The sequence below is a fragment of the Rutilus rutilus genome (assembly GCF_951802725.1).
Source record: "Rutilus rutilus genome assembly, chromosome: 24".
Lineage (NCBI taxonomy): Eukaryota > Metazoa > Chordata > Actinopteri > Cypriniformes > Leuciscidae > Rutilus > Rutilus rutilus.
In genome coordinates this window covers 27504736-27528723 of record NC_140228.1, presented here as the reverse complement: position 1 = coordinate 27528723, position 23988 = coordinate 27504736, and the positions used below count along the sequence as shown (strand labels likewise).

Below are 23988 nucleotides of genomic sequence, written 5' to 3'. Positions count from 1 at the left end.
GTGTGATGCGTGTGACGTACAACACAGAAGCGCTGCGCAAAAACACTACGTTAACTCACTCGAGGCCCAGAGAGAAGGAAATGAATAGTGGAATAAAGTCGTTATTTTTGTGGTTTTTTGCGCACAAAAAGTATTCTCGTCGCTTTATAAACTTAAGATTGAGCCACTGTAGTCACTTGGACTATTATTAACGATGTCTTTAATACATTTGCTGGGCCAGCAAGTTATAATGTCTTAGAAGCCTATGGAGGAGTGATCCAGCTCTCAGATTTCATCAAAAATATCTTAATTTGTGTTTCGAAGATGAACGAAGGTCTTACTGGGTTGGAACAACATGAGGGAGAGAAATTCTGTCAGTAATTATCCTTTTTGGGTGAACTAACCCTTTAAGGAATTTCCCTTATATAGAACATTTTTGATATAAAAGCGTCCTTTAAAATTTAGTCAAGTACACTATTCTGTATTGGACCCCATTGAACTGTATGCGCTTTAGCAAGCACAGTATTCTGCCATCCTAACAGTTGAAATCATTGCTGTCTGTAAGTTACTTCTGAGCAAATCAAAAACAGACCCTGTCGTTGTCTTGGAGACGCATAATTTGATGACCGCTGCAAGCCAAGCTGGAAAACGTTTGCGGTCCAACCAAGACAGAGCAACATAAATCAGCGAGGTTCACCAGCAGGTGATTTTTTCCTTTAAGTCTTTCTCCCCCAACTCTGCGACGTCTCATCCTCCCCTTGTGTTTAGTCTTTCTTACCCCCCCCCCCCCCCCCCTCTCCTGGAGGCAGACTGAAACCTGATGCCCTGTGAAGACCACAACGATGAAGGTGGATCCAAACAAATCCACCGAGTGTTCCTCTTCCGTCAACAGGAACCAAATGTTGTTTTGATCTTTGTTCTTTCCATTAGATTATCTGCAAAGTGTTGATACAATGCAAATATAATGCGGCATGACGGCGTGCAGCTGTGGTTTAGTGTGGGTAAGAAAACAAACAAAGCGGAAGGATTGTGCCTGAGCCATGGTTTATTTAAAATGCCTATACAAAATCACAGGTAGACAATTTCTCTTCAGGAAATAAAATGGATGCATTAGCTGAGATGATCCAGAGTTTCTAGGCAAAAACCTTCCACTGTTAATAGTGTAGAGATGTAAACGCAACTTGAACGTGTTGACAAATCTTGCGAAATTCCCGATCATGTGACTGCATCTTTATTCTTACGTAACGGTGACCCAGCTAACAGGGAATGTTCTCAAAACTTTGGCTAACGTTCTGGCAAGGTTCTTTCAATGTTATGAATAAACGTTCTTCCTCTAATATTAGTAGAATGTTTGTTTAAAGTTATCTGGTCTTTAATTATGTTATCAAAACGTTAGCGCAAAAACATCAATACATCGTGTTAAGGGTTGCACAGACAAGTCGACTTTAATGCTCTGCCATGACACTTTGAGCTTGACGTCGACTGGTCGCTGATCATGGCCTGTAGAGGGCGCAACAGGATAAGAAATCATTGAAGGACACTTTTATGCTCCGTTTCCATCAGGTAAAATGTCATATAAATGCGGTCCAAAAGATATGTTTGATTATACCATCTTGATTGAGTGAATGCAAATTTTGAACAGCTTATTATACACGTAAGTTAATCGCCGTTCTGAACTAATGCGTTGCTGCATTGTAACACACACACATACAGACAGTAGCGCACACAGAAACATTCAGTAGCACAGAAATGTATCGTCAACACTGCTGATTTATCTATAAAAAAGCTTAAAACTGAGAAGTTCTAGCATATATTTCTTAGTAACTAAAACCAACAGCTTCACTATTAGTAGAGAGAGACGCTGAGACACAGAGAACATTCAGAAACAACATTTTCATTACATTACATTTACAAAATGTTCTTAGAACATACGTTTGTTAGCTGGGAAGAGGCAAAGCTTCACCCTTAAAGGGATAGTTCACCTAAAAAATACAATCTTTCATCCCAAACCTATACCTATATGCATTTCTTTCTTCTATTTAACAAAAAAAGTTTTTCTATGCAATGAAACTCAATGAAAACATGTTTTGGATGCATGTTGAAACATTTCTCAAAATATCTGTTGTGTGTCACAGAAGGTTTGGAAAGACATGAGAGTGAGAAAATGATGACAAAACTTTCATTTTTGAGTGAACTACTGTGTCCCTTTTTACAGACATTTTGGGTAAACAGACATGAATCTGGCTGTTGGAAAACAGCTGAACAAAGTAATCTCGACTGGCCAGATCTCACTGCACCGACAGACGCCGACCAACGGCAACAAACACGTCATCGGGTTTTGTCAGATCAGTGTGTTACGCCGTTGGTCTGTGCTTGTGTTCACCAAGTAAACATGTTCGACGTTTGTAGGGTCATGGAATGTCTGAGAAGTGACAACGCTATCTCACGACCAATACGAGTGAGTCAAAGGTGACTAATTCGTACGACCTCATTCGTACCAATTCGTTCGATTTGTCTAAACCCCAGTGATGGGCAGGCTTAGGGGCGTATTCAGGTCATTCGTACCAATTAGCCACCTCGTAAAATACGTACGAATTGCCGTGACATCGGGTTGGAAGTGACGTGTTGTAATCTGGTGATTGTGGTTGTTGGTCTTGTGATAGTCATCTGAGATGTTCTCCAGAATTGCACATGACTGAATTTGCTCTTTCGAGAGTTTATTATTAGAAATTAAGTGCCGTATGGACGCGTCCCATCTTGCGTTCCTGGCCTTCCCCCTGGTTTCCCGAGTCCTCCTGAACGAGCTCCACGAGTAGAGCCCGAAGCTGCTGTCTCACGGCCCGCCTGCCCTCGCCGATCTCTGCGCACTCCTGAACGGCTCTCTGCAGCGCCACCTGCAGGGGGAGACCCGCTTTAGCGCCCAGCAGCGTGGGAGAAAACCACGGCCTGAAGATCTTCTCACAGATCACCTGTGGAGAGACAGAAACAGAAGCATGACCTGCTATGGATGAGGAGAGCAGCCATTAGCGCCATCCTGGTCTCGTTTCATCATCTCCGGAGCAATCATCAGCCATATTCGCTATGCGTGCGATTTGAAAGGGACCGGAGAGCAAAATGCGATGGTCTCCTTGACCCAACAGCCTGAACGTTACAAAGCCCTCATTGTTCTGAATGGCAGGCCATACAATGGGAAGGTAGAGGTCACCAAGGGTTGCGTTAAGTGATCGGGAACGGAGAGATGGGCTCTGTCTCAGCTACCTGTGGCCAGCTCGTCTGTTAGCTTGTTCTCCTTAAGGGGAGTTGGCACTGACAGCAGGTGTTGACTACCAACCAACCCAAATGAACAGATGAAAGACGTTGCGTGACTGTGGCAAAGTCTCTTATGGAGAATTTAAACCTGCGATGGCGGCGGCATTCGGAAAAATGGCTACACCTGATTCCACTCTATTTATTGTCATCTGCCTGTCATAATATCATCACAAATATCAACCCAAGTATTTTTGTGACTTCCTTTGCTGTTGTAGGTTTTGTTCCCATGCCTTTTTGGTGAAATTGCAAAAAAAGAAAAGGAACAAGGAATCGTGTAAACGGGTTATCTCCCTGATCATAGACCAATGTCCTAAAAGACTCGAAAACAAAATCACTGAATTTTAGATGATCAATTTCCGATCTGAGTCACATATAATCTGTTAAAATATATATATATATATATATATATATATATATATATATTACATTATATTCTGTTTTGTTTTGTTATTTTTGCAATGTAATTTCAGTGTAAATAGTTGTGTTGGAAATAATGCACTTTTTATGTCGATTTAACGGAAACACTTCACAATAAGGTCTCATTAGTTAATGCATAAACTAACAATGAGCAATACATCTTTTACATGATTTACTAATCTTTGTTAATGATAATTAATAAAAAATGCAGTTGTTCATTGTTAGTTCATGTCAGCTCAGGTCCTTTAAATAATATTAACAGATACAACTTTTGATTTGAATAATATAGTAGTAAATGTAGAAATTAACATTAGTGTTTTTCATTGTTAGTTCATGTTAACTAATGTAGTTAACTAATGTTCACAAATGAAACCTTATTGTATTGTGCTCCCAATTTAACTAATGTTTCTAATAATTGGGGCCAGATTTACAGTGTCCTTGAATTTTATAATACCAAAAAAAAAAGAAATCTAAATGTTTAATTTTAAACTTAATTAATTTTTAATGCTTTTTTAAGCAGAAATGACTCTATGGTGAACATGGGTGTTTTACACATACGGGTCAGTTTAGTTGCATTTGAAACAATGTAAAAGTACTACTTTTAAAAAGTCATGCGAACAACCTCACAAAAAGCGATGAGAGATCGGAATTGTTGGCTTGCAGTGTTTATGGAGCCTTCTTTTTTTTTTAATGCAGATTTGATATCTGATTTTTTAAACGTGTGTGTAGTTTATCTGTAAACCTGCTTGCGTTTAGCCGTAGCTTGCAACTGATGTTACTCGCTTATAATCAAAGGTGCTTCCTTAGTCCGGCCAGCGCTGTTAAACCCCATTGTGTTTTGGAGCCGTAATGATGGCGCTATCTGATTCTCTTCAGCGTTATCATGAACTATTAACATTCCCAGCATTTTTCTTGGCAATGTTTACAGCTGAAGAATGCTTGTCTCCTCCGGGCCATTTTAGTTGTATTCCTGTGTGACAATTTTCAACAACAAAGTTGTTTTCTTTTCTCTTTCAGAACAAGTCAGCATCCTATCGCATATATAATTGCTAACCACATAACTGGAAAAGATTATTGAGTGTTGAAATAAAGTATAATTGATGCAAATTCTTAAATAATTGCAGTACACAATAGAATAGAAACCTCACCCACCTGAAGATTACTGTTTTGGCGTTTTGGCCCACATCTGTTTTTAGTTCTGTCACACTTGGAAATGCAGTCAAAGAAGTTGCAGTCGTTGTCACTGGTGCAGTTCTGCTCAAGTATGTCTCTCATTTTGGGCTCGAAAAAAGCCATGTCCACATCTATTGCCACCACCTGACCAGCAAAAAACAACAATAATAAATAGTATAGTATTTATATTTACAGTGGGGCCCACAATTTTAAAACCACAATAATCTGGTATTTAAAATCTAATTTAAACCTAAAAATCATATTCTGCACTATTTCTAGGACACTAATTTTGACATTTCTCTGACAAATTTGCGACATTAATCATCCAAACCCCTTTGTGCATTGTGTCAGATGGTCTTGCTTACATTGGAATTATCAAATATTAAAACTAATAATAATTCTTTATTATATAAAAATAATCAAGATTACGATTTAAACTGAACTTTAAATAGAAATTGTATTGAAATCATTTGCAATAAAAAAAAAGCTAAATAGAAGCTTTTTCAATAGTGGTCTCAGACTATTAAAATTATTTATACAGTATACAGTATTTTACAGTACGTGCACTTACAGTGTACTTATCTAAGAAAGTAGAGGGTAATAAAAGGTAACTACATGGGTTAAGGTTAGATTTAGGGGTAGTTCAGGGTAAGTACCTAGTTATTACCCAGTTATTGCAATTACTATAATAAGTACATGATGTACATGTGGAACAAGAATGTGAAATAAAGCTACCAGATTTTTATAGATAGATAGACTGACAGATACTGTAAATATATATATATATATATATATAAATAACCTCTGTGGTCAGCTCTTAGACTACTAGGATTCGGCAAGCTTTGACAAAGCTGTTTTTCTGTTGCCGCTTGCTGAACCCTGTTTTATCAGAATATTAATGAGAATTTGTGCATGAAATTAACATAGTCGTCTACATAAACAGAAAAGGACAGTAATTGATATGTCCAAAAAAAAATTCACTGGCAATGCAAATAGAATCTTAAACACATACTGACTTTTGTAATGCTGTGTGTTAGAAAAGTGGCATATCGCTGATCTGACTTTGATTGATGGCTGTCATATCTGCATGATGTCATCAGCTGCTGTTTACAGTACGGCAGAAAATCCCATTAAACCCTCAGAACGAGCAGCATTCATCTCAACCTCATCGGCTACGCTGGAACACAAATAATGTGTGCGTAATGCCCAGCATTTGCTATATAGTTCTACAGACGCTAATGATTTTTCATCTGTTTTTGAATCATTTCATCATGAGATCTGAATTAATATTTTAGTTCACAGTATTATCTTGCTTGTATTCTAACTGATATGCGAAAATAGATAGCTTGTGTTTGAGTAACTCATTGTTGATGTAATATTTGGGCTCAAACTATAATTATTAATATTTATAATCACAATTAGCTTAAATACTTGGAATATCTGGACCATAAAAGGCCTCAGGCAGTGCAAGTTTATAAGGAAATCTTTAAGAAATTTAATCAAGCAGTTAAACTCTATCCTTCCAGTAGTTTACATCACAGTTTTGCCAATGAGACAAGGATTATGTGCTCATGAATTTGATCTAATTATAATAACTCTTGCCTATAATATGCAGAATAATCTAATAACAGTAATCTAATTACTAGAAATATAATCTAATCTAATACAAAAAGGAAACATTGTAAAATATTTACTCTTCGTATAAATATTTTATTCAGATTTGAGTCCAAGTCCTGCCTTGGATGATTCAGTCGACCACTATCACATTTTTTTTTTTTTTTTTTCTGTTTAATCAGCTCATACTTCTCTAATTAAATTAAATTATTTGGAGGATCACTTGTAATGTTGGTTACCAGAAATGTGTCAATGCCACTTTATATTAAGTGTCTTTAACTACAATGTTCTAACCTTTAAATTAATAATTTGATACAATGCACTTACTGTGTACATACAGGTTTTTATACTTATACTTAAACAAACCTGCATGTAATTACAGCTGTAATTAATGTCTCTAAATACATCTATAATTACACTGTTAACCCACCCTTAAATCTACCCATACCACTAAAGCCCGGGACGCACCGAGCCTCCGATCTAGCGGTGACGAAAGCTGACGGTCTCGGACAAGCATGTCCGTTCTGCAGCTGCGAGTGAGTAAATCTGAGATATCTGAATCTGAGTGAGATATCTGTCTATATCTGTCTATATCAGCAGATATTAATAGTCTATATTTGTCATTCAAAAAGGGAAACCTAAACTAGGACTGCAGATATACAAACCATAAACAAGCTTGCTTACCATTCTGAATATCACTCACGCTGATCACTTTCTTCATATCAGTCGGCTCATGTTATGAAAATATTCAAGCACTGAATGCTCATGCAAAGACGGCGTACAATTATTACAGTCTTCTGTCTGTGCCGTCTTGACCTCTTTGCTCGCTTTCATCACTTTCGTGCACGGACTCATTCGCTGAGCTGAACAGCCAATCGGAGTTCTCGCTCTCACCGATAGCGATTCAACCGTATCCCGTAATTACCCGTATCCCACCTCGATGGCAGCGCAAGTGTTTAGCAATTCAACATCAACGCAATAAGTACCTGATGATTTTTAATGCAAGTACACAGTTGCTAAAGACACCTAAAGTGTGACCAATGTGTCCATCCACACTAAAACCCCAAATGTTGTGCGACATGCCCCAATAAGTGTCAATCAGTACATAGCCTACAGTCAAAACAAAATTTATTCAGACACCTTCAACATTTCTCACATTAATCACAGTTTATTCGGTTTAGTTTAGAAAATGGTAATAAAATATCAATATTATCAAATCAGTTGATATTTCCTTCTGTTAGACTGTCTCAAAAATGAATCAGATTGAATATCTGTCAGCTGTTAACTTTAACTACACAATTATATATTAGCAATTTAGCTCAACCAATTACAAAGCTTAATTTTGTTCAGTCTGTGGTGTAAAAAGTTTGCATTAGCAATTAAAGAAAAAACACTTCAGCAACACATGGTCAGGTCAAAGTGTGTGAATCATTTTTTATCCCAAATCTTGGTCTGGTCACTATATGAAGAATTTTTGGGTATAATATGTCACAGTTTACTTTATTTTGCTCTCCTCACTTACATAAATGAACTATAGAGTCCTACACCCAATAGTAAAAAAAATATCACATTTATATCTGGTGTCTGAATAATTTTTGGTTACTGTGAAATTTTGTGATTTCACTGATATGCTTCTGGCTTTATACGAATGAGCCTATTAAGTGTTCACTCACCGTCAGGTCCTTCCTGATGGCAAAGTTCTCCGGTTTGATATCACAAAGGTGTAAGCGGTGTGAAAAGTCATTCTCGAAATGCTCCACCATCTCCAGAAAGCTCAGAGCCACTCGGGGAACCATATCTCCGGCGGTGAACATCTTGTCCTGTGCGCTCCCGGGGCTTGGCGAGGGACTCAGTGACAGCTCCTCCAGAGAGAATATGTGTTGGTCCCATGCGTGTCCAGCGGCCAAGAACTCCACGGCATAGAAGTGTCCACAGGAGCCCAGGATCTTGGCCACGTGGTGGGTCAAATCCTGCAGGACCCTGAGGAAGATGTACTCCTCCTGCTGAAGGAGAGCCCAGAGCGAGGCCAGCTCAGCTCGCGAGTACGTGCGCTCGCTCTCCTTCAGCTTCTGGCCCCACAATCGAGGCAACGTCAAGTTAGTTCCCGTCTCCAGGCCGAGTGAGTTCTTGATCTCCAGGGTGGCGTAGAAGACGACATCCAGAGGCGAGAGCTCCTCCTCGCCGCCCGTTCCTCCTGCCCCGTCCTGGTACTCCAGCAGAGCTAAAGCCTCGTAGGAGGAGAAGTTCTCCAGCTTGGACTTGAGAACGACGGGCACCCCGCGCCAGCTGGCAGCCATGACCTTCTTGCCATTCTCGTAATAGAGGCAACGTTTGTATTCCACCCGACCGGCCACGCAGAGGTCATCACAGAGGTCACCGCTCAGAACGCCCTGCTGATACTCGTCACACTGAAACACACACACAGAACAGCACATCAGCTGCGTTACATTACAAGCTAAACGTGCACCATATTTCATTGCGTTTTCCTTTTTAAACAGCATTTTCAAAAGACCAAGCCATAAATTCAGGTTTGATCACAGGAATAAATGATAATGACAAGTTCGATTAAACCAAAATATGAGGGAAGAATAAAAACACTAAACTGAAGATATCTGACAAAATTATTTGGCAAAAAAGGCAAACTACAGCTACATGTTATATATTGCTATGCAAAAATAAAATGCATAGAAAAACAAAAAGCTAAAAAAAATAAAATTTGAAAAAAAAATTTGAGTACAACAATCAATTATTAATATTTTGTTGGTTCTCTCTTGATTTTGAATGTGTTGGTAATTTCTTTGAATGACAGCGTGGCCAAAATTATGTCAGAACAGTTTGTTTCAATGCATTGGTTCCTAACACATAAAAAAAAAATATATAATTAATAATATTGTAATAAAGGGTGAATATTTCAATGTTCCTTGGCTGGACATTTTGGCCACTACTATATCATTCTTCTAGCATGTCCTAGCATCCTACACAGTTTCATATAGTCTCATTCTTATGATGCGTCTCATCAAACTAATTTCCTTTGCGTTAAAGCAGTTTTTAATCAATGCAATCTTAATTACTTCTTATATCACACCTTTTGAATATGTGCCTGCCTATGTTGAGATACTGTACCAATGCCACTTGTCAGCATATTTTACTGCCATGCCTGAAATTCACATATTTAATCTTGCAAAACAGTCAAATAATAATTTTTATGCATGGTTTTAAAACAGATCTGCTTTTGCTCTTGCATTTTCCCTCTTTGACCCTCTCGTGAAAAATGAGCTAATTACTGGTTGTTGCTGCAGTTTGCACATATATATGTCGGTTCAGGGGCTTCGGGGCTTCGGATGATTTGTGTTCCACCGAGATTACACTGCAAATCGTCCTCTGTCACCTTCCAAAGTAAACAGCTGTTATCCGCTCACAGTCCGCCGCTAGTCCGGCTCCTATCGGCAGTGGCTTTAGCGATATGTTTTCCTTATCATTATCCATCAGAATGGTTTGTGGGATGCTCTCCCTTGCTTGTCTCCTTATATAAAATATGTCCTCTGTGTTCCAGAAAAGTCTGCAAGAGCATTTTACTCATTTGTCATAAAACTGAAGTTCACACATTTGTGTAGCTAAACCTGCTTGGCTAAAATTGGCAATGATAACACTACATTTTTACATTCTCTGAAGACAATCATTAGAGTAATGGAGATATGGTCAGAAAGTCTGAATTTTTGGCTCGAGACTGACATTTTATGAGTGTTTTATTGGAAATCGATCAAAGCATAGAAATGTAATAGCATTGTCTACGAGAGATGAGAAGCAGGCTTTAATGGGGGGGGGGGGGGGGGGGTGTCAAGATGACCTATCGTGGTGATTTCTGTGGTCGTGTCTCCTCAACGGTGGTCCTACGTCGCACAGTGAGAGAGGTTCAAAGACGGCTGTCGTCACGGTCTTCAGACCAATAGCCTGCGGTCATTTAGCTTGATCATCTCACAGGCCCTGTCCCAAATGACGCACTTCATGTGGACTTTCGGTCTCATGGACTTAAATTGCGCGTGCTCGCCGAGTCTACGAGTCCGTAGGCCGTCCCATTCAGCATTTTAACGCGCTGAAGTGTGCTCAGCAGCGCCCCCTTTGTACCCTTGAAGCGGTCTTCCGCGAACCCCGCATAGATGCAGGCTCCACACTTTAACTACCCAGGAATCCTTGCGAAAGGCCAATCAGACAACAGATGGGAGGAGATTTCGCTCGTGGACAATTGTTGACATGGCTGAGAAGAAAATATTAAGTTTTTTATGACATTTTACCAGTTATCACCTACAGCTTATACAAACATTATGGTCACCGACCAGTGGTTGATGTCTCAAACATAATAATAGTGCGTTGAATAACACAATCACATTTTGATTCATTAAATAAATAGAACCGAATGTCAGGGCTTTACTGAGTCATATGTAAACATAGTATGTATATTGAAACTTGTAAATTCATCTGAAACTCATGCACATTTTCATTATGTGTTAAAATTGTAATCTTAGTTCAAATGGAACATTATGTATTATTATGTACAACTGTATAAATCATTTAAATAAGCATGATGTATATCTAATGCCCAGGTGGCATGCTTAATATCAAAATATAGAACTGTAAAATCAGGCTGTGTAGTGGACATGGAGATGAGACGTCGGAGCGCAAACATGTGATTTCTCCTGTCCAACAACAACCAGACCGTTATTTCCAGCTTGACGATCGAGTCTGTCCCAAAAACACCTCTCAATGCGCCCTCGTGGACTCGCGCCAAGGGCCCTAAAGGTCTGCACTACATGACGTCACCAAAGTGTGGACTCTGTGGAAGTCCACAAGTCCGGAGTGTGCCATTTGGGACAGGGCCACAGTGTGTTTGCTACGACCTATGTCCACTGACTAGCCAATAAAAATGCAACATGAAATGGTGTACTGATCAATATGGAAGCTTGTTTCCACCACAAAATAAAACATTTTAAAAGATAATTGCGACTTTTCATCTCACAATTGCGAGTTTACATCTCGCAATTCTGACTTTATTTCTCAGAATTGCGAGATATAAAGTCAGAATTGCGTGAAATAAAGTCAGAATTGCATGTTATAAAGTCAGAATTGCGAGATATAAAGTCAGAATTGCGAGATATAAAGTCAGAATTGCGTGTTATAAAGTCAGAATTCTGACTTTTTTTCTCGCAATTGCGACTTTATATCACGCAATTCTGACTTTATAATACGCAATTGCAAGTTTATATTTCGCAATTCTGACATCTTTTCTCAGAATTGTGAGATATAAACTCACAATTGTGAGATATAAAGTCCAATTCTAAGGGAAAAGGAAACCAATTCCGAGGTTTTTTTTTACCTCGGAATAGTTTATATCTTACAATTCTGACTTTATAACACGCAATTGCGACTTTATATCGTGCAATTCTGACTTTATATCTCGCAATTGCGACTTTATTTCTCAGAATTGCGACTTTATATCTCGCAATTGCGACTTTATTTCCCAGAATTGCGACTTTATAACACGCAATTCTGACTTTATATCTCGCAATTGCGACTTTATTTCCCAGAATTGCGACTTTATAACACGCAATTCTGACTTTATATCTCGCAATTGCGACTTTATTTCCCAGAATTGCGACTTTATAACACGCAATTCTGACTTTATATCTCGCAATTGCGACTTTATTTCTCAGAATTGCGACTTTATTTCTCACAATTCTGACTTCATATCTCGCAATTGTGAGGAAAAAAGTCACAATTCTGACTTGATGTATCGCAATTGCAACTTTATTTCTCACAATTACGACTTTATTTCCCAGATAATAATAATAATTATTTATTTATTATTCATTGGCGGAAACAAGCTTCCATAGATCAACGTGACATGGCGCTAAAACTTAAAACTACTCACCTCAAGCTCCATTTTGCAGAATTGACATGCCATGACAGCGTCCATATTCTCCTCTTTTGCTTCCTCCTCTTTTCTATTCATCTTGCTCTATTTGTTCACCACTAGTCTATGATTCAATATGTGTCATCATTATACAGAACAATTACCTGAATTACTCCCAGTTGGTCACTTTGACAAGACACTTGAATAACGCACTGGGAATCTCAGATGTTTGTTATCAGCTCGACTAAGAATAAACATAAAGAGCTTCAACCCTGCAGACCCTCTCATGGGCCTCTCGTGGTGTTTATGTGGGCCAAAGATTCCTGTTGTGGTCTGTGGTCACTACCGGGCGTTTGGTCGAGGCTGATCTTTTATTCAGCACAGCCAAATTCTCCACATATGTTTTGATTCCCAGACTTTGCTTCAGATGGGACAACAGCTCCCGTTTGCATGTAAACGTTTCTACCGTGAGGCCTATACACGAGCGACTGCCCCAAATCCAATGTATGTTTGTGTGTTTAGTATAGAAAGTGAACTCACTTGGAGATTTGAAGAATGAAAGTGTGTAGGCAGGAAAAACTTTTGCTGATCTGCGGTTAGACTCTGAGAAAGTGACTCATATGTTGTAAATCATGGCTGTGTTTGTAATCTAGCGGTTGGGATGACAGAAACACACATTTCTTTCTTTCAGCACCGCCAAGAACGAAGATGAAGCCCTGGATTTGACAGCATGTTGATCTGGCACATTATCTCTTGACGCTTCTGATGCGAATAGATTAACTACAGGCACACACTCTAAATAGTATAACGTATTTGAATTTGTTGTTGTCATCATGGAAAAATCTACAACCAGGCAGGGTTATTATCGATACTAAAACTAATCCTACTATAAACAGTTCAGTTCATTGAAATAAAGCTGGAATAAAATAAAATATACACGTTAGATGAAAAGTCTAAGATAAAAATGAAATATGTTGCATTGGCAATAAACTGAAATAAGTTCAAGATGAAATTATTAACTGTAAATAAATAAAAACTAAAATGATCTGATACTAAAACGTAAATAAAAAATCAATTAAGCCTAAATAGCAATACATTTAATAAAAAAAAAAAAACGAACAATGACAAAAGCTCATAAAAAGTGACTAAAACTTGAAAATTAAAAATATAAAAATAATAGCTTTACAACCATAATGATACTAAAATAAAAACTAAAATAACACTATTTTTTTGGCATCTGAACATTATGGCACTTTTAGTCAGGACTCAACGTTCTCAGCGAAAATGTGCATTTATTTTGATCCAGTCAGGCTGTGGCTATATAGTTTGCATCAAGCATCACTAAAACTATTGCTTGTACTTAGAGTTGGTGATTTGAACAAACCTCTATGCTTGATCATTAAACATTAAACACCCATCCTGCACAGTTTGTGCTAGAGACTCGGCTTGTTGGGGAGAGGTGTGCTGTTACTAAGCAATTGCACTTATATTTTTGGCCTGGGGAAACAACAGAAAACACACACACACACACACACACACACACACACACACACACACACACACACACACACACACACACACACACACACACACACACACACACACACACACACACACACACACACTAAAGGAGGGGTCGTACTGAGAGATATCTAGGGAGTAGAAAACTCCAGTGTTGAGTGACGACATGAAATAATATGGAAACAATATTTTCTTTATGCTTCTGAGCATGTAAGGTAATGATTAAACATTAGACTCCAGAGAATAGCCATCTATTTCTGTTGCCCACAGGCTGTATTGCCATCTGGCCTGAGTGCTGGCCAGTCCCGGCATGCCAAGAATGTCTGCATAGGCTGCTCTGGGTCACTCCATCATTTTTACTTTACAAGAAATTCACTAAAACTCTAATTCAAAACAGGAAAAGGGCCTAATGTGCTCCAATATACTCTTGTATGCCAATATACACACATACTAGAGCTGCACCATTAAAGGCAGGGTAGGTAGAAATGGTCTAAAAATTTTATTTTTCAAATTTGTTTAAACTTTATGTACATATCAATACATAATTAAAATGTAAGTACTCTGAAAAAGAAAGTATCAAAATCGAGTGTCTGTAGACCTCTCACGACTGTTTTAAAGACATCTCATTATTTCCATTCACTCCACCCCCTCATTTCTGTGCTTCTTCCAAAGCCACGCCCCCAAAACACATGAACGCGCGACTCCGACCGCTGAGCTAGAGGACGCATTATTTACCTGAGACAAGCGGAGGGGAAGGGGCATTTTTTTGCCTGGTTTGCCTTCACTAACTGCATATGCCGGTACTGTAAATTTAGATTGCTCTTTCTCTGCCATTGTTTTGGTATTCCTAGGTTCAGTGCCTTCTTCTTCTTCTTCTTCGATAGATTTTATTGGCAGCTTGCAAACATAGTGCATTACCGCCATCTACTGGACGGAGGTGTGATCAGGTTCCGTGCCTCTCGCACTCCTCAAATCAAACGGTCGCGCGCAAGTGGGCAGGTGCTGTGTGGCAAAAGGGTGGTTGCCATGGTTGCGAGAGAGTGACAGTCGCCTAAGCCAATCCTTTGATTCGTCCCGAATCGAAATAATGAGCTGTGTTTAATACAGATTAAACGGTCTAGAGTCACTTGATTTTTATACTCTGTTTTTCAGAGTTCTTACATTTTAATTATGTATTGATATATATAGAAAGTTTTAACAAATTTGGATCTTTAATTTTTAATAAATCCTACCTACCCTGCCTTTAATCGTTAAAAGACAGCGATCTTGATTCAAACACCCATGATCTTATTTCTAAATGTCAATTTAAACCTTTGCCATGTCCATTCCCAGTGAACATTCAGATCTGCGTTGACGCTGCCGCTGAGCCAGAGAGAGCAGTTTACTGTATACTGTAGGTATGAAACAGGCTTCACAAACATTATCGCAGAAGTACTGGGATAAAAGTTTGTAGTTCGGATATAAACACAGATGTGCACAGTAGCGATCGAAATACAGAAAATCACCTTTAGAAAGTAACTTGGCGCTTCAAATAACGATTGTATCAGTTTCATCCTTACACCAGTAGGTGGCGACAAGTGACTGTTAAAAAGTGTATTTGTCTTTTAATCATTTATAATAGAGATTCGTTTAAAAACACTGATTCATCCAGTAATGAACATTTTTTTATGAGTTAGTCATTGAATCATTCATTCAACCTGATTTAAAAAAAATCATTCAAATGAATTAAAAGTTTTGTAAAACAGACTGCAGTCATTAACATTTTGTCAGAACCTCCAGTAAATTACATGTTATCTAGTTTAGCTGTCTAATCAAAATTGAGTGAAATCATTTTAAATGATTCCCAATTTATCCCGAATTGTGCATCTCTAACACATACAGTGGCCCCAAAGAGCCCCATATTTCAAAACATATGAATGCTATTGTATTATATAAAATATCAAATCAACTGGCATCTGCAAACACATGATACTCAATTAATCTCTCTTGTAAAACAAATTTTTCAGAAATATTTTTGTGAAGAATTTTGATATATTGGTGTACTAGTGATGTTTTTATTTAGCGGATATATAAAGTTTTACTTTTTTTTTTTTTTTTTTAAATTAATACTTTTATTAGGCAAGGGTGCATTAAATTGATCAAAAATGACAGTAAAGACATTTACAATTTTTTTTTATATTTTAAATAAATGCTGTTCTTTTGAACTTTAGATTTACTAAAGGAAAAAAAAAAAAGTATCACGGTTTCCACAAAAAATAGAATGATCTGAAGACCGGATCCGAAGGATCATGTGACACTGAAGACGAGAGTAATGATGCTGAAAATTCAGCTTTGATCATTGTATATTTGATTATTAATAGGATACAATAGTTTTTTTTTTTTTTTTATTCTCTAGTTTTTGTGCTGCTACCATCCTTTAAAATAAATGCTTGGGTTCATATTTTGTTATTTGGTGCAATGACATTCATACATTTTTAAGTGTGGCTTTTGTGGCCACTGAAATATTTGTTGTGCAGTATATTTATCTCTCCATCATCTAACATCCATTCAAACTGTAGTTCAAATGATACATTTGAAGCATTAAACCTACAACAAAAACAATGATCTTAACATGAAGGTCCATCAAGTCAGTGGACCGTGTCTACCCACCGCATGCAAGACCATCTGTGCTTAACCTTCACAAGAGTAGAAACAAAGCATGAAAGTGTATTGAGAGCCTGCAGCAGAGCACCACTAAAACAACAGTAAGGTACGTTTCATAAACTCATGCCAACAGTTCTATTATACACAGACCTGGTTGCACAGGTGACAGATGGTACCGCTGATTAAAAGGGTCTCGTGTAGTTCAAAGTCTAATTGCCCAAATATTCTCAACCACACGCTGCCAGAAACTATAAACAGTTTATTGTGTGGATGTGAACCACTCTGAGTTGTTTATTGCAATGTTGAACCCCTTAGAAAAGCTAACTGTTTGGCAGATCATCAGAATGTTTTTACAATTCATCAACTGAGAAATGGGCTTTAGTGTTTTGGAGATATACTGTCTAAAAAATAGGAAATGAATGGTAAGTTGCTTTATCACGAAAACCTCCAGGAATGGATTTGGTCTCCATTAATGCGACCTGAGATCTGAAATTAGGAATTTACACCTTTCAGTCCTTACACTCATTGTAAATTAACATCACTATTTTTTTTTATTTTTTTTTAATGCTTTTAAGACAAAGTGCGTGGTCATAATAAAGCGCTGTGACAGTTTATGGAAGGATTTGATTAGAAAGCATTTCCAAACAAACAACCAAATGGTTTATAAAAGAACGGTCACAAAGCTTTTGAACTGCATGCGCTGCAAGACAATTCAGTGGAAAATTAGACAGAGAGCAGGATAAACAAATCAAAATTCAAAGGCGTGTGTAATTCTCATTTTGAAGTCGCTTTGGGTAAAAGCATTGCTAAATTAATAAAAGTAAAAAAAAAAAAAAAATTGGCATCCTTCATCTGAGAGTTTCTTTTTTTTTTTTTTTTGACATGAATACAAAATTAATTTGAGAGCAGTTAAACTTCAAAGATCAGTAACACTTTATTTAGATTATCCACTTTAGACATTCTACTAATTTTAATTATCTTTCCAACTACATGCCAACTTTAGCAGTCTTTAGAGTTTTAGTCGACTGTCTGCTTAATATTTGCTAACACTTTATTTTGATGCTCCCCAGCAGACATTGTACTGACAAGCAACTACATGTCAACTCATTACCCGAACCCTATCCTAACAGCCTACTAATACTCTAGTGAAAGTTAGTTGACATGTAGTTGCAAAGTAACTTATAATTAAGAGTAATACAAAGCAGATCATGATATTATTTAAATGTCAATCATTTGTATGCACTTTTAAATTGTGACCGCATCTTGCACGCTTTTTGTAGCCAAAAGCTTCATTCACAGCAAAACTGCTCATGTACCTTTCGGCTGCGCACATACTGAAAGGCTGAAAATGCATTTGCAAAGAGCGGGTTAATAATATATTTAAAGAATACTAACACAAAACAAAATAATTTCATAATAAAATAGATGCTTTAGAATAATCCCATTGTCCAAAACTCCCAGTATAAAACCTTGCACTCTGGAACCTGAACCATTATATTCCTCACTAAACATCCTTGGGAATTTCAAATTGACTAAGACCCAACAACTACATCAACCAGTCTGTTATTTTCACTTTATCCTCATTGCCAAAATGACAGATGCCTCACAGTTTGTGTCTCCACCCAGTCATCATTTGCACAATATTGGCACACGGCAGCATTTCATTGGCTTGCAGCTGTTGAACTCAGTGTGATATTTACCGTAGCCTGCCCAAATATTAAGAATTAGATGACTTTTGTGTCATGCTTTTAGATATTGCAGGAGCAGAAATGTCATTCACTCAGTATATTTCACATTCGTGTTATAGCTCAGATGATGCGAATCAGTCAGTGTTACTTCAAAAAAAAAAAAAAAAAAAAAAAATTAATATGTAATAGTTATACATTTATTACCTTTGATATGTTTTTTTTTTTTTTTTACATACTTTACAGTTTGAAATTGAATTGCTAAATTAATGTTTATATTATATATTATATATTCTATTTCAGTTTTCAATATTTAATCTGCATTCTGATCATTCAAATGATTGCATGCATTTTCAAAATAAAAACTTCCTCTGAATCTGCTCATGCTAATGCATTTAGTTTTCAGTAATGATAGTTTGCGTGCAAAAACGTTCCTACTAGTTATTGCCGGTAATCATCTTCCAATCCCAGTTTGAAGGCTAACAGGATTTTGTGGTTCCCGATGTGGCAACAAACAAAATGTTCTTTCAGCACTCACTTGACATCACATAATCCAGTGGCTCTAAAAGAGCTTTAGGTTTCCCTTGGAGGAACAAAGCTTAAGCCTTTAATGGAGGTCCGTTACTGCTGGTACCCATGATTCAATGCTTGACTGAGTAATCCTATGAAACGCTTATGTGTATCATTTGGTGGAAAATTCATCAAAATCCCCAGAGGTATATCGCTACAACTGCAACACGACAACTAATTTTGCCGACAGACCTTTTCTTTTCGTTTAATAGTATTTTCCAAAACTAGCCGATTAATCTGTTGTAAAAGTACGGTAGTGCATTTTAGGTTTAAGGCAAAACCAAGATTTTTTTCTTGCACTTTGGGCTATTTTGCTTAATGTCATCTTCAGACTAGTGGAAATAAAGCATATTAAGTGTTTATTTTATTGCATATAAATTTCAATGGCAATACATATCTTTAAAGGCCACTCCAGCAGCACTGACATGCACCAAACTTTACAGTTTTATTTCTATCTATATTTTGAAGGTTTTTACAAAGGTTCATCATTTGCCTGATTTTATAAAACAATTTAATCCTAAAAACATGGTGATTTTTTTTTTTTTTTTGTGCTAAAAAGAGATATCCAAAATCCCAGCTGTAAAACTGTCAAATACCAAAAGTAAAACTTTTGAAACCAGCTTTATCCAATGTTCAGATGGAAATGTAAGCAAATTGGCGCATATTAAATTAGATAGTGTCTCATTTGCAATTTTAACATAACATTTCCGAAAACTCAACTTGATTAATCAACTGGGGAAGTATGGTGATATCCATTAGTTCAGAATTTTCACCTGTGGTGTTTAGTCTACAACGGTTTGCAAATCCTAATTATTATTTTATTTTTTTTGCTCTTTTTTCAAGTTTGGCTAGAGTTAGTGAGCAACAGCTTAAGAGCCTTTTTGATCAAATATGGAAATGAGCGATCACAAAAGTTTGGCTTACCACCCTCTGCAGGATCTCTTTGCTCTTGTCGTCAGTGCAGAAGTCTGAGAACATGTTCCTGTGCACGAACACCAGTCCGTTGAGGAAGAGCCAGGAGGCCAGCCACACGAGGACGAGCAACAGCGCGCTCCTGCGACACACCTTCACCCCCAGCCACCTGAGGGCCGAGCCCAGGGCCCTGCGCAGGGACCGCCGCATCTGTCGGGACCCCCTGTGCCAGGAGCCCTCTGGTTTCCACTCAAGGGTGTGTGAGTCTGTGGCATCTGTGAGGATCTCTGCCTCGCTGCTCTGTGTTTGCGGTTAACCGTCTTCTCGGGGGACTCGCATGCTCTGTTGCTGCACTGCCTCCTGTTATGCGGATCACTCTCTCTCTCTCTCTCTCTCTCTCTCTCTCTCTCTCTCTCTCTCTCCTCCAGCTTCCTCTACGCCTTCCTGCGTTTGTTTTGTGAATGAACGAGGCGAGCAGTGGTGTGTGAAGAACGCCTCAGACTTTCTCTGCCTCATTCACCACTTCATTCCCACCCCCCAGATGTCTCTCACTTTGACTCTTTCTCTTGAATCCAGTGTGTTTTCACTCTGCCTTCTGGCTCTCCATTCCCTCTCTCTCTCTCTCTCTCTCTCCATACAACACTCCACCTTTTTTCCCTCTGTCTCCCGCCCCCTTCTTGAGTGCTTTCCTCCTTTGGGTCGCCTTATTCTGTTTCCAAGGCAGCCAGGCCTTTTCCTGACGGCACACAGACCTTGGCGTGCCGGATCCGTCTCTTGTGCCAAGCACAGACCCTCAGATTACTCCTCTTGAAATCCTGCTTGCATTTAAAGCACCGCAAACAAAACAACACAGGCCGGCGTGTACCAGTATTACTGGTTATTTGATTAGAGACAGATTCTCCCACGGTGATAATGCCCACATATTTGATTTGCAGGAGCAGGTCGAGCGCTGAGCCTGCAGTTCTGCTGGGAACCTCAGCGGTCGTTTTTTCCTTCGATTGTGAGAGCCGCAGGTGAACAGAATCCCTAATCAGTCGGCTCATAAAAGAAAGTGCTTACTTGCCAAGAGCAAGAATCCTTCATCTGTTTTATGTGTGTTCCTTTAAACCTCGACACGTTAGAGACGAGTGTCTCAGGTTGCTTTAATTGCCAATTAGATAGCCTTGTGCAGTCAGTGAGGGATTCTGTCTTCAAACGTATTAATGCTATCAGCAAATCGCAGATACTCTTGAGATCGACTGTGCTTTCTCATAGCCCGTGAACTGATGAATAAGCACATTGTTTAAATGGACATGGAGTTGTGCTTGTTTTCTCCTTGAGGGTCTTGCTTAAGGGCTTATATGAGGTCATTTAGAAATACAATAATTAGCTTATTAAATGTCAATGAACATGATTACATATACACATATCTTTCAAAAGTTTGAGGTTGGTAAGATGGCGTATATATTATATTATATTTTATTTGTATATTATATTTTGCAATATATTGTAACGATATTTATTCCTGTGATCAAAGCTGGGTTTTCAGCATCATTACTCCAGTCTTCAGTCTCACATGATCCTTCAGAAATCATTCTAATATGATGATTTGCGGCTCAAGAAACATTTCTTATTATTGTCAATGTTGAAAACAATTGGTGCTGCTTCATATTCATATTACACGTCTTTACTGTCATGTTTGGTCAATTTAATGTACCCTTGCTGTATAAAAAGTATTAATTAAAAAATAAATCTTACTAACCCTGCACTTTTGAATGGTAGTTTGTAAAGCGATAATTATGGTTTGAGCAACATATAAAGAACACAATTTAAAAGGTCATTCAAATTCTGAATATCACAGATAAAGCACATTTCCACAAAGAAAGTGCAATCCTGCCATCTTGTGATCCTACAACACTGTTACAGGATAAAAGGATGTTATTTATTTATTTGAAAGAAAAACAAACTATCCCTAAGTATTAAATACAATATACTGATGTGCCGCAAAGGTTTAAGAGGGTCTGCTAAATGTAAATGTCATCTGTAGCTTCTTCCTGTCAGAGGTTTTATGGATCTCAGATGGGCTTTAAAAGCAGCTTTGGCTCTTTATGCCAAAGAGTAAAAATCTTGAGACAAAACAATGGCACTGAGATATTTTAAGATATGTCAGTGCAAGTTGCTTAAGACAGCTCAAACATGCATTTTAGTCTGAGACTACACTTAATGCCTCATCTGTGAAACTGGGGGATTGACCTTCACGACCCAACTCAGTTTGAACGCAGCTCAGTGGATGATATTTTCTCAGTCTTCGAGCGCCACCTGGTGGAAAACACAAGTAATCTGCCCAGACTATATTATTAATCACAATCTGTCATCACTTGCTGTTTTGAAAAGTAATGATATTCTAACGTCTACACAAAGATCATTTTAAAATGCTAAAAAAATGTCAGCTAATTTTATAACCTGACATTGGTACATTTTCTATATGTGTTGTCATCTTCTTTCCACCACTAAAGGACGATTAAGACAACTATACAGTAAAAAATAAGGTTACACTTTATTTCGATAGTCCACTATAAGTAACTTTGCAGCTACATGTCAACTAACTGTCATTAGAGTATTAGTAGACTGGAGTAGACTGTCAGTTAGGTTAGGGTTAGGTGTTAGGGTTCGGGTTAGAAGAATAAGTTGACTTGTAGTTGCCAAGTTACTTATAGTCAGTAGAATATCTGTATGGGGACCAACAAAATAAAGTGTTAGCAGATATTAAGAAGACAGTCTTCTAATAATCTAATGACAGTTAGTTGACATGTAGCTGCAAAGTTAGTTAGTAGAATGTCTAAAGTCGACTATCGAAATAAAGTGTTACCAAAGATAAATGTACTTTTTTCACCTTTCAAGAAGAAAGAAGGGCTAAAGATGCAGTTAGGTTCGGTTGACAAGGCAAGTCTCATTACAACACATGCCTTTATATATAGACTCACAATGAAGGGATCGGGGAATGTTTTGTGTTTGGGTCTTGTAGTTTTTGTACAGTAGTTGTCATTTCAGGTGATCTTTCTTGATTTTTGCCATCTGTTTCTAGTTTGTTAATTGGTGTCCAGTGAGTTTAAATGCCTCTTATTCTCCTATTTGTGTGTATGTTGGAGAGGAAAGGAGACTGCTAGGCTCTAGTTTTACTTGTACGCAGTATACACCCCTGGGTTTCGGTCAGGACACTTACAAGGAATGAGGTGAATGGTGCTTCTTTCCCAAGTGTATTGAATGTTAGTCTAAAAATAACAGAAAAATATTACGTTAATAGAAGTATAAATGTGCACATATTCACAGATGCATCAGTCACTTCTTAATTTAGAATACCAACATTCAGTATCACCTTTAAATAACAGTTAAAGCTCTAAATACACAGAGGATGGGCAATTGAAGACAATATAACTATTGGTCTGGTCACATAAAAATTACTTTGGCATTAATATACTATATTCATGAATCCAGAAAAATAAAATTTTCCAAAATAGCATCATCAAATGGAAATAATACTGGATAATCCTTCTGCAGAACAATTAGTATATTTAGACACACAACTGTCACTCTAGGCAAAACACAATTATGCTGCCCCCACCTCACACTCACAATTATACACAATCTTTTCTTAAATGTATTTGAAAGACTAAAGATTTTCTTAATTAATAAAATTGCAATGAAATAAAAACATGCAAAAGCAAATGGTGAATTATTTGTATGACTACATCACAAAGAGTCAAGTCTTGTAAAAGCATTAGATTGAAAATATTGAAATTTCATAAAGTGTGTAAATAATAGAAACGCAGTTCAAAATGGCCTTTCTTTAAATGCAAATGTTTTTTGAGTATTTCATTTGTGAAAGTAATGCATGTACTCACTATACTCCTAATTACAAGAAGAAGAAAAAACTGCTCTTAAACTGGGTGTGGGACAGGCTGGGGAATGGGTTTGGCAGAGGAACATTTTTCAAACGATTTGTTTTTGTTGCTTTAACTCCTATCAGCTGATAACGATCAGTGCCAGATCAATCACACTCTTACTTTAAGCATTCTTGCCTTTTTGGCCTGCCTTTCTTTTTCAGCTGTCATGAGCAGCTGAAATGAATGTCTTATGATTGTGTTGCTGTGCTATTCTAAACAATTTGCTAAATTATGACCTTTGTTGGCATATAATAATATATTCTTTGCACACACAATCTTAGGCATGAAAGATTATCTTTTTTTATTTATTTATGATGTAATAGTGCTATTCAAA

The 23988-nt window shown here is 37.7% G+C and overlaps 1 protein-coding gene across 1 annotated transcript; it reads right to left on the bottom strand.

The window, feature by feature from the left end:
• Positions 1-1002: 1002 nt before the first annotated feature.
• Positions 1003-20336, bottom strand: dipk1c (divergent protein kinase domain 1C). Its single transcript, XM_084399352.1, has 4 exons — positions 19744-20336; positions 8166-8900; positions 4858-5022; positions 1003-2948 (listed from the first exon to the last, which is right to left on the bottom strand). The coding sequence occupies exons 1-4, from the start codon at positions 19939-19941 to the stop codon at positions 2703-2705; spliced, it is 1344 nt and encodes a 447-aa protein (XP_084255478.1). The 5' UTR covers positions 19942-20336; the 3' UTR covers positions 1003-2702.
• Positions 20337-23988: the final 3652 nt, after the last annotated feature.

Excerpts from the sequence above, each read along its gene's own strand:
- dipk1c (XM_084399352.1), bottom strand. The coding sequence starts at position 19,941 with ATGCGGCGGTCCCTGCGCAGGGCCCTGGGCTCGGCCCTCAGGTGGCTG. Across the intron at positions 8,901-19,743 it reads AAGAGATCCTGCAGAGGGTG|TGTGACGAGTATCAGCAGGG; the intron begins GTAAGCCAAACT and ends TGTGTGTTTCAG. Across the intron at positions 2,949-4,857 it reads GCCAAAACAGTAATCTTCAG|GTGATCTGTGAGAAGATCTT; the intron begins GTGGGTGAGGTT and ends GTCTCTCCACAG.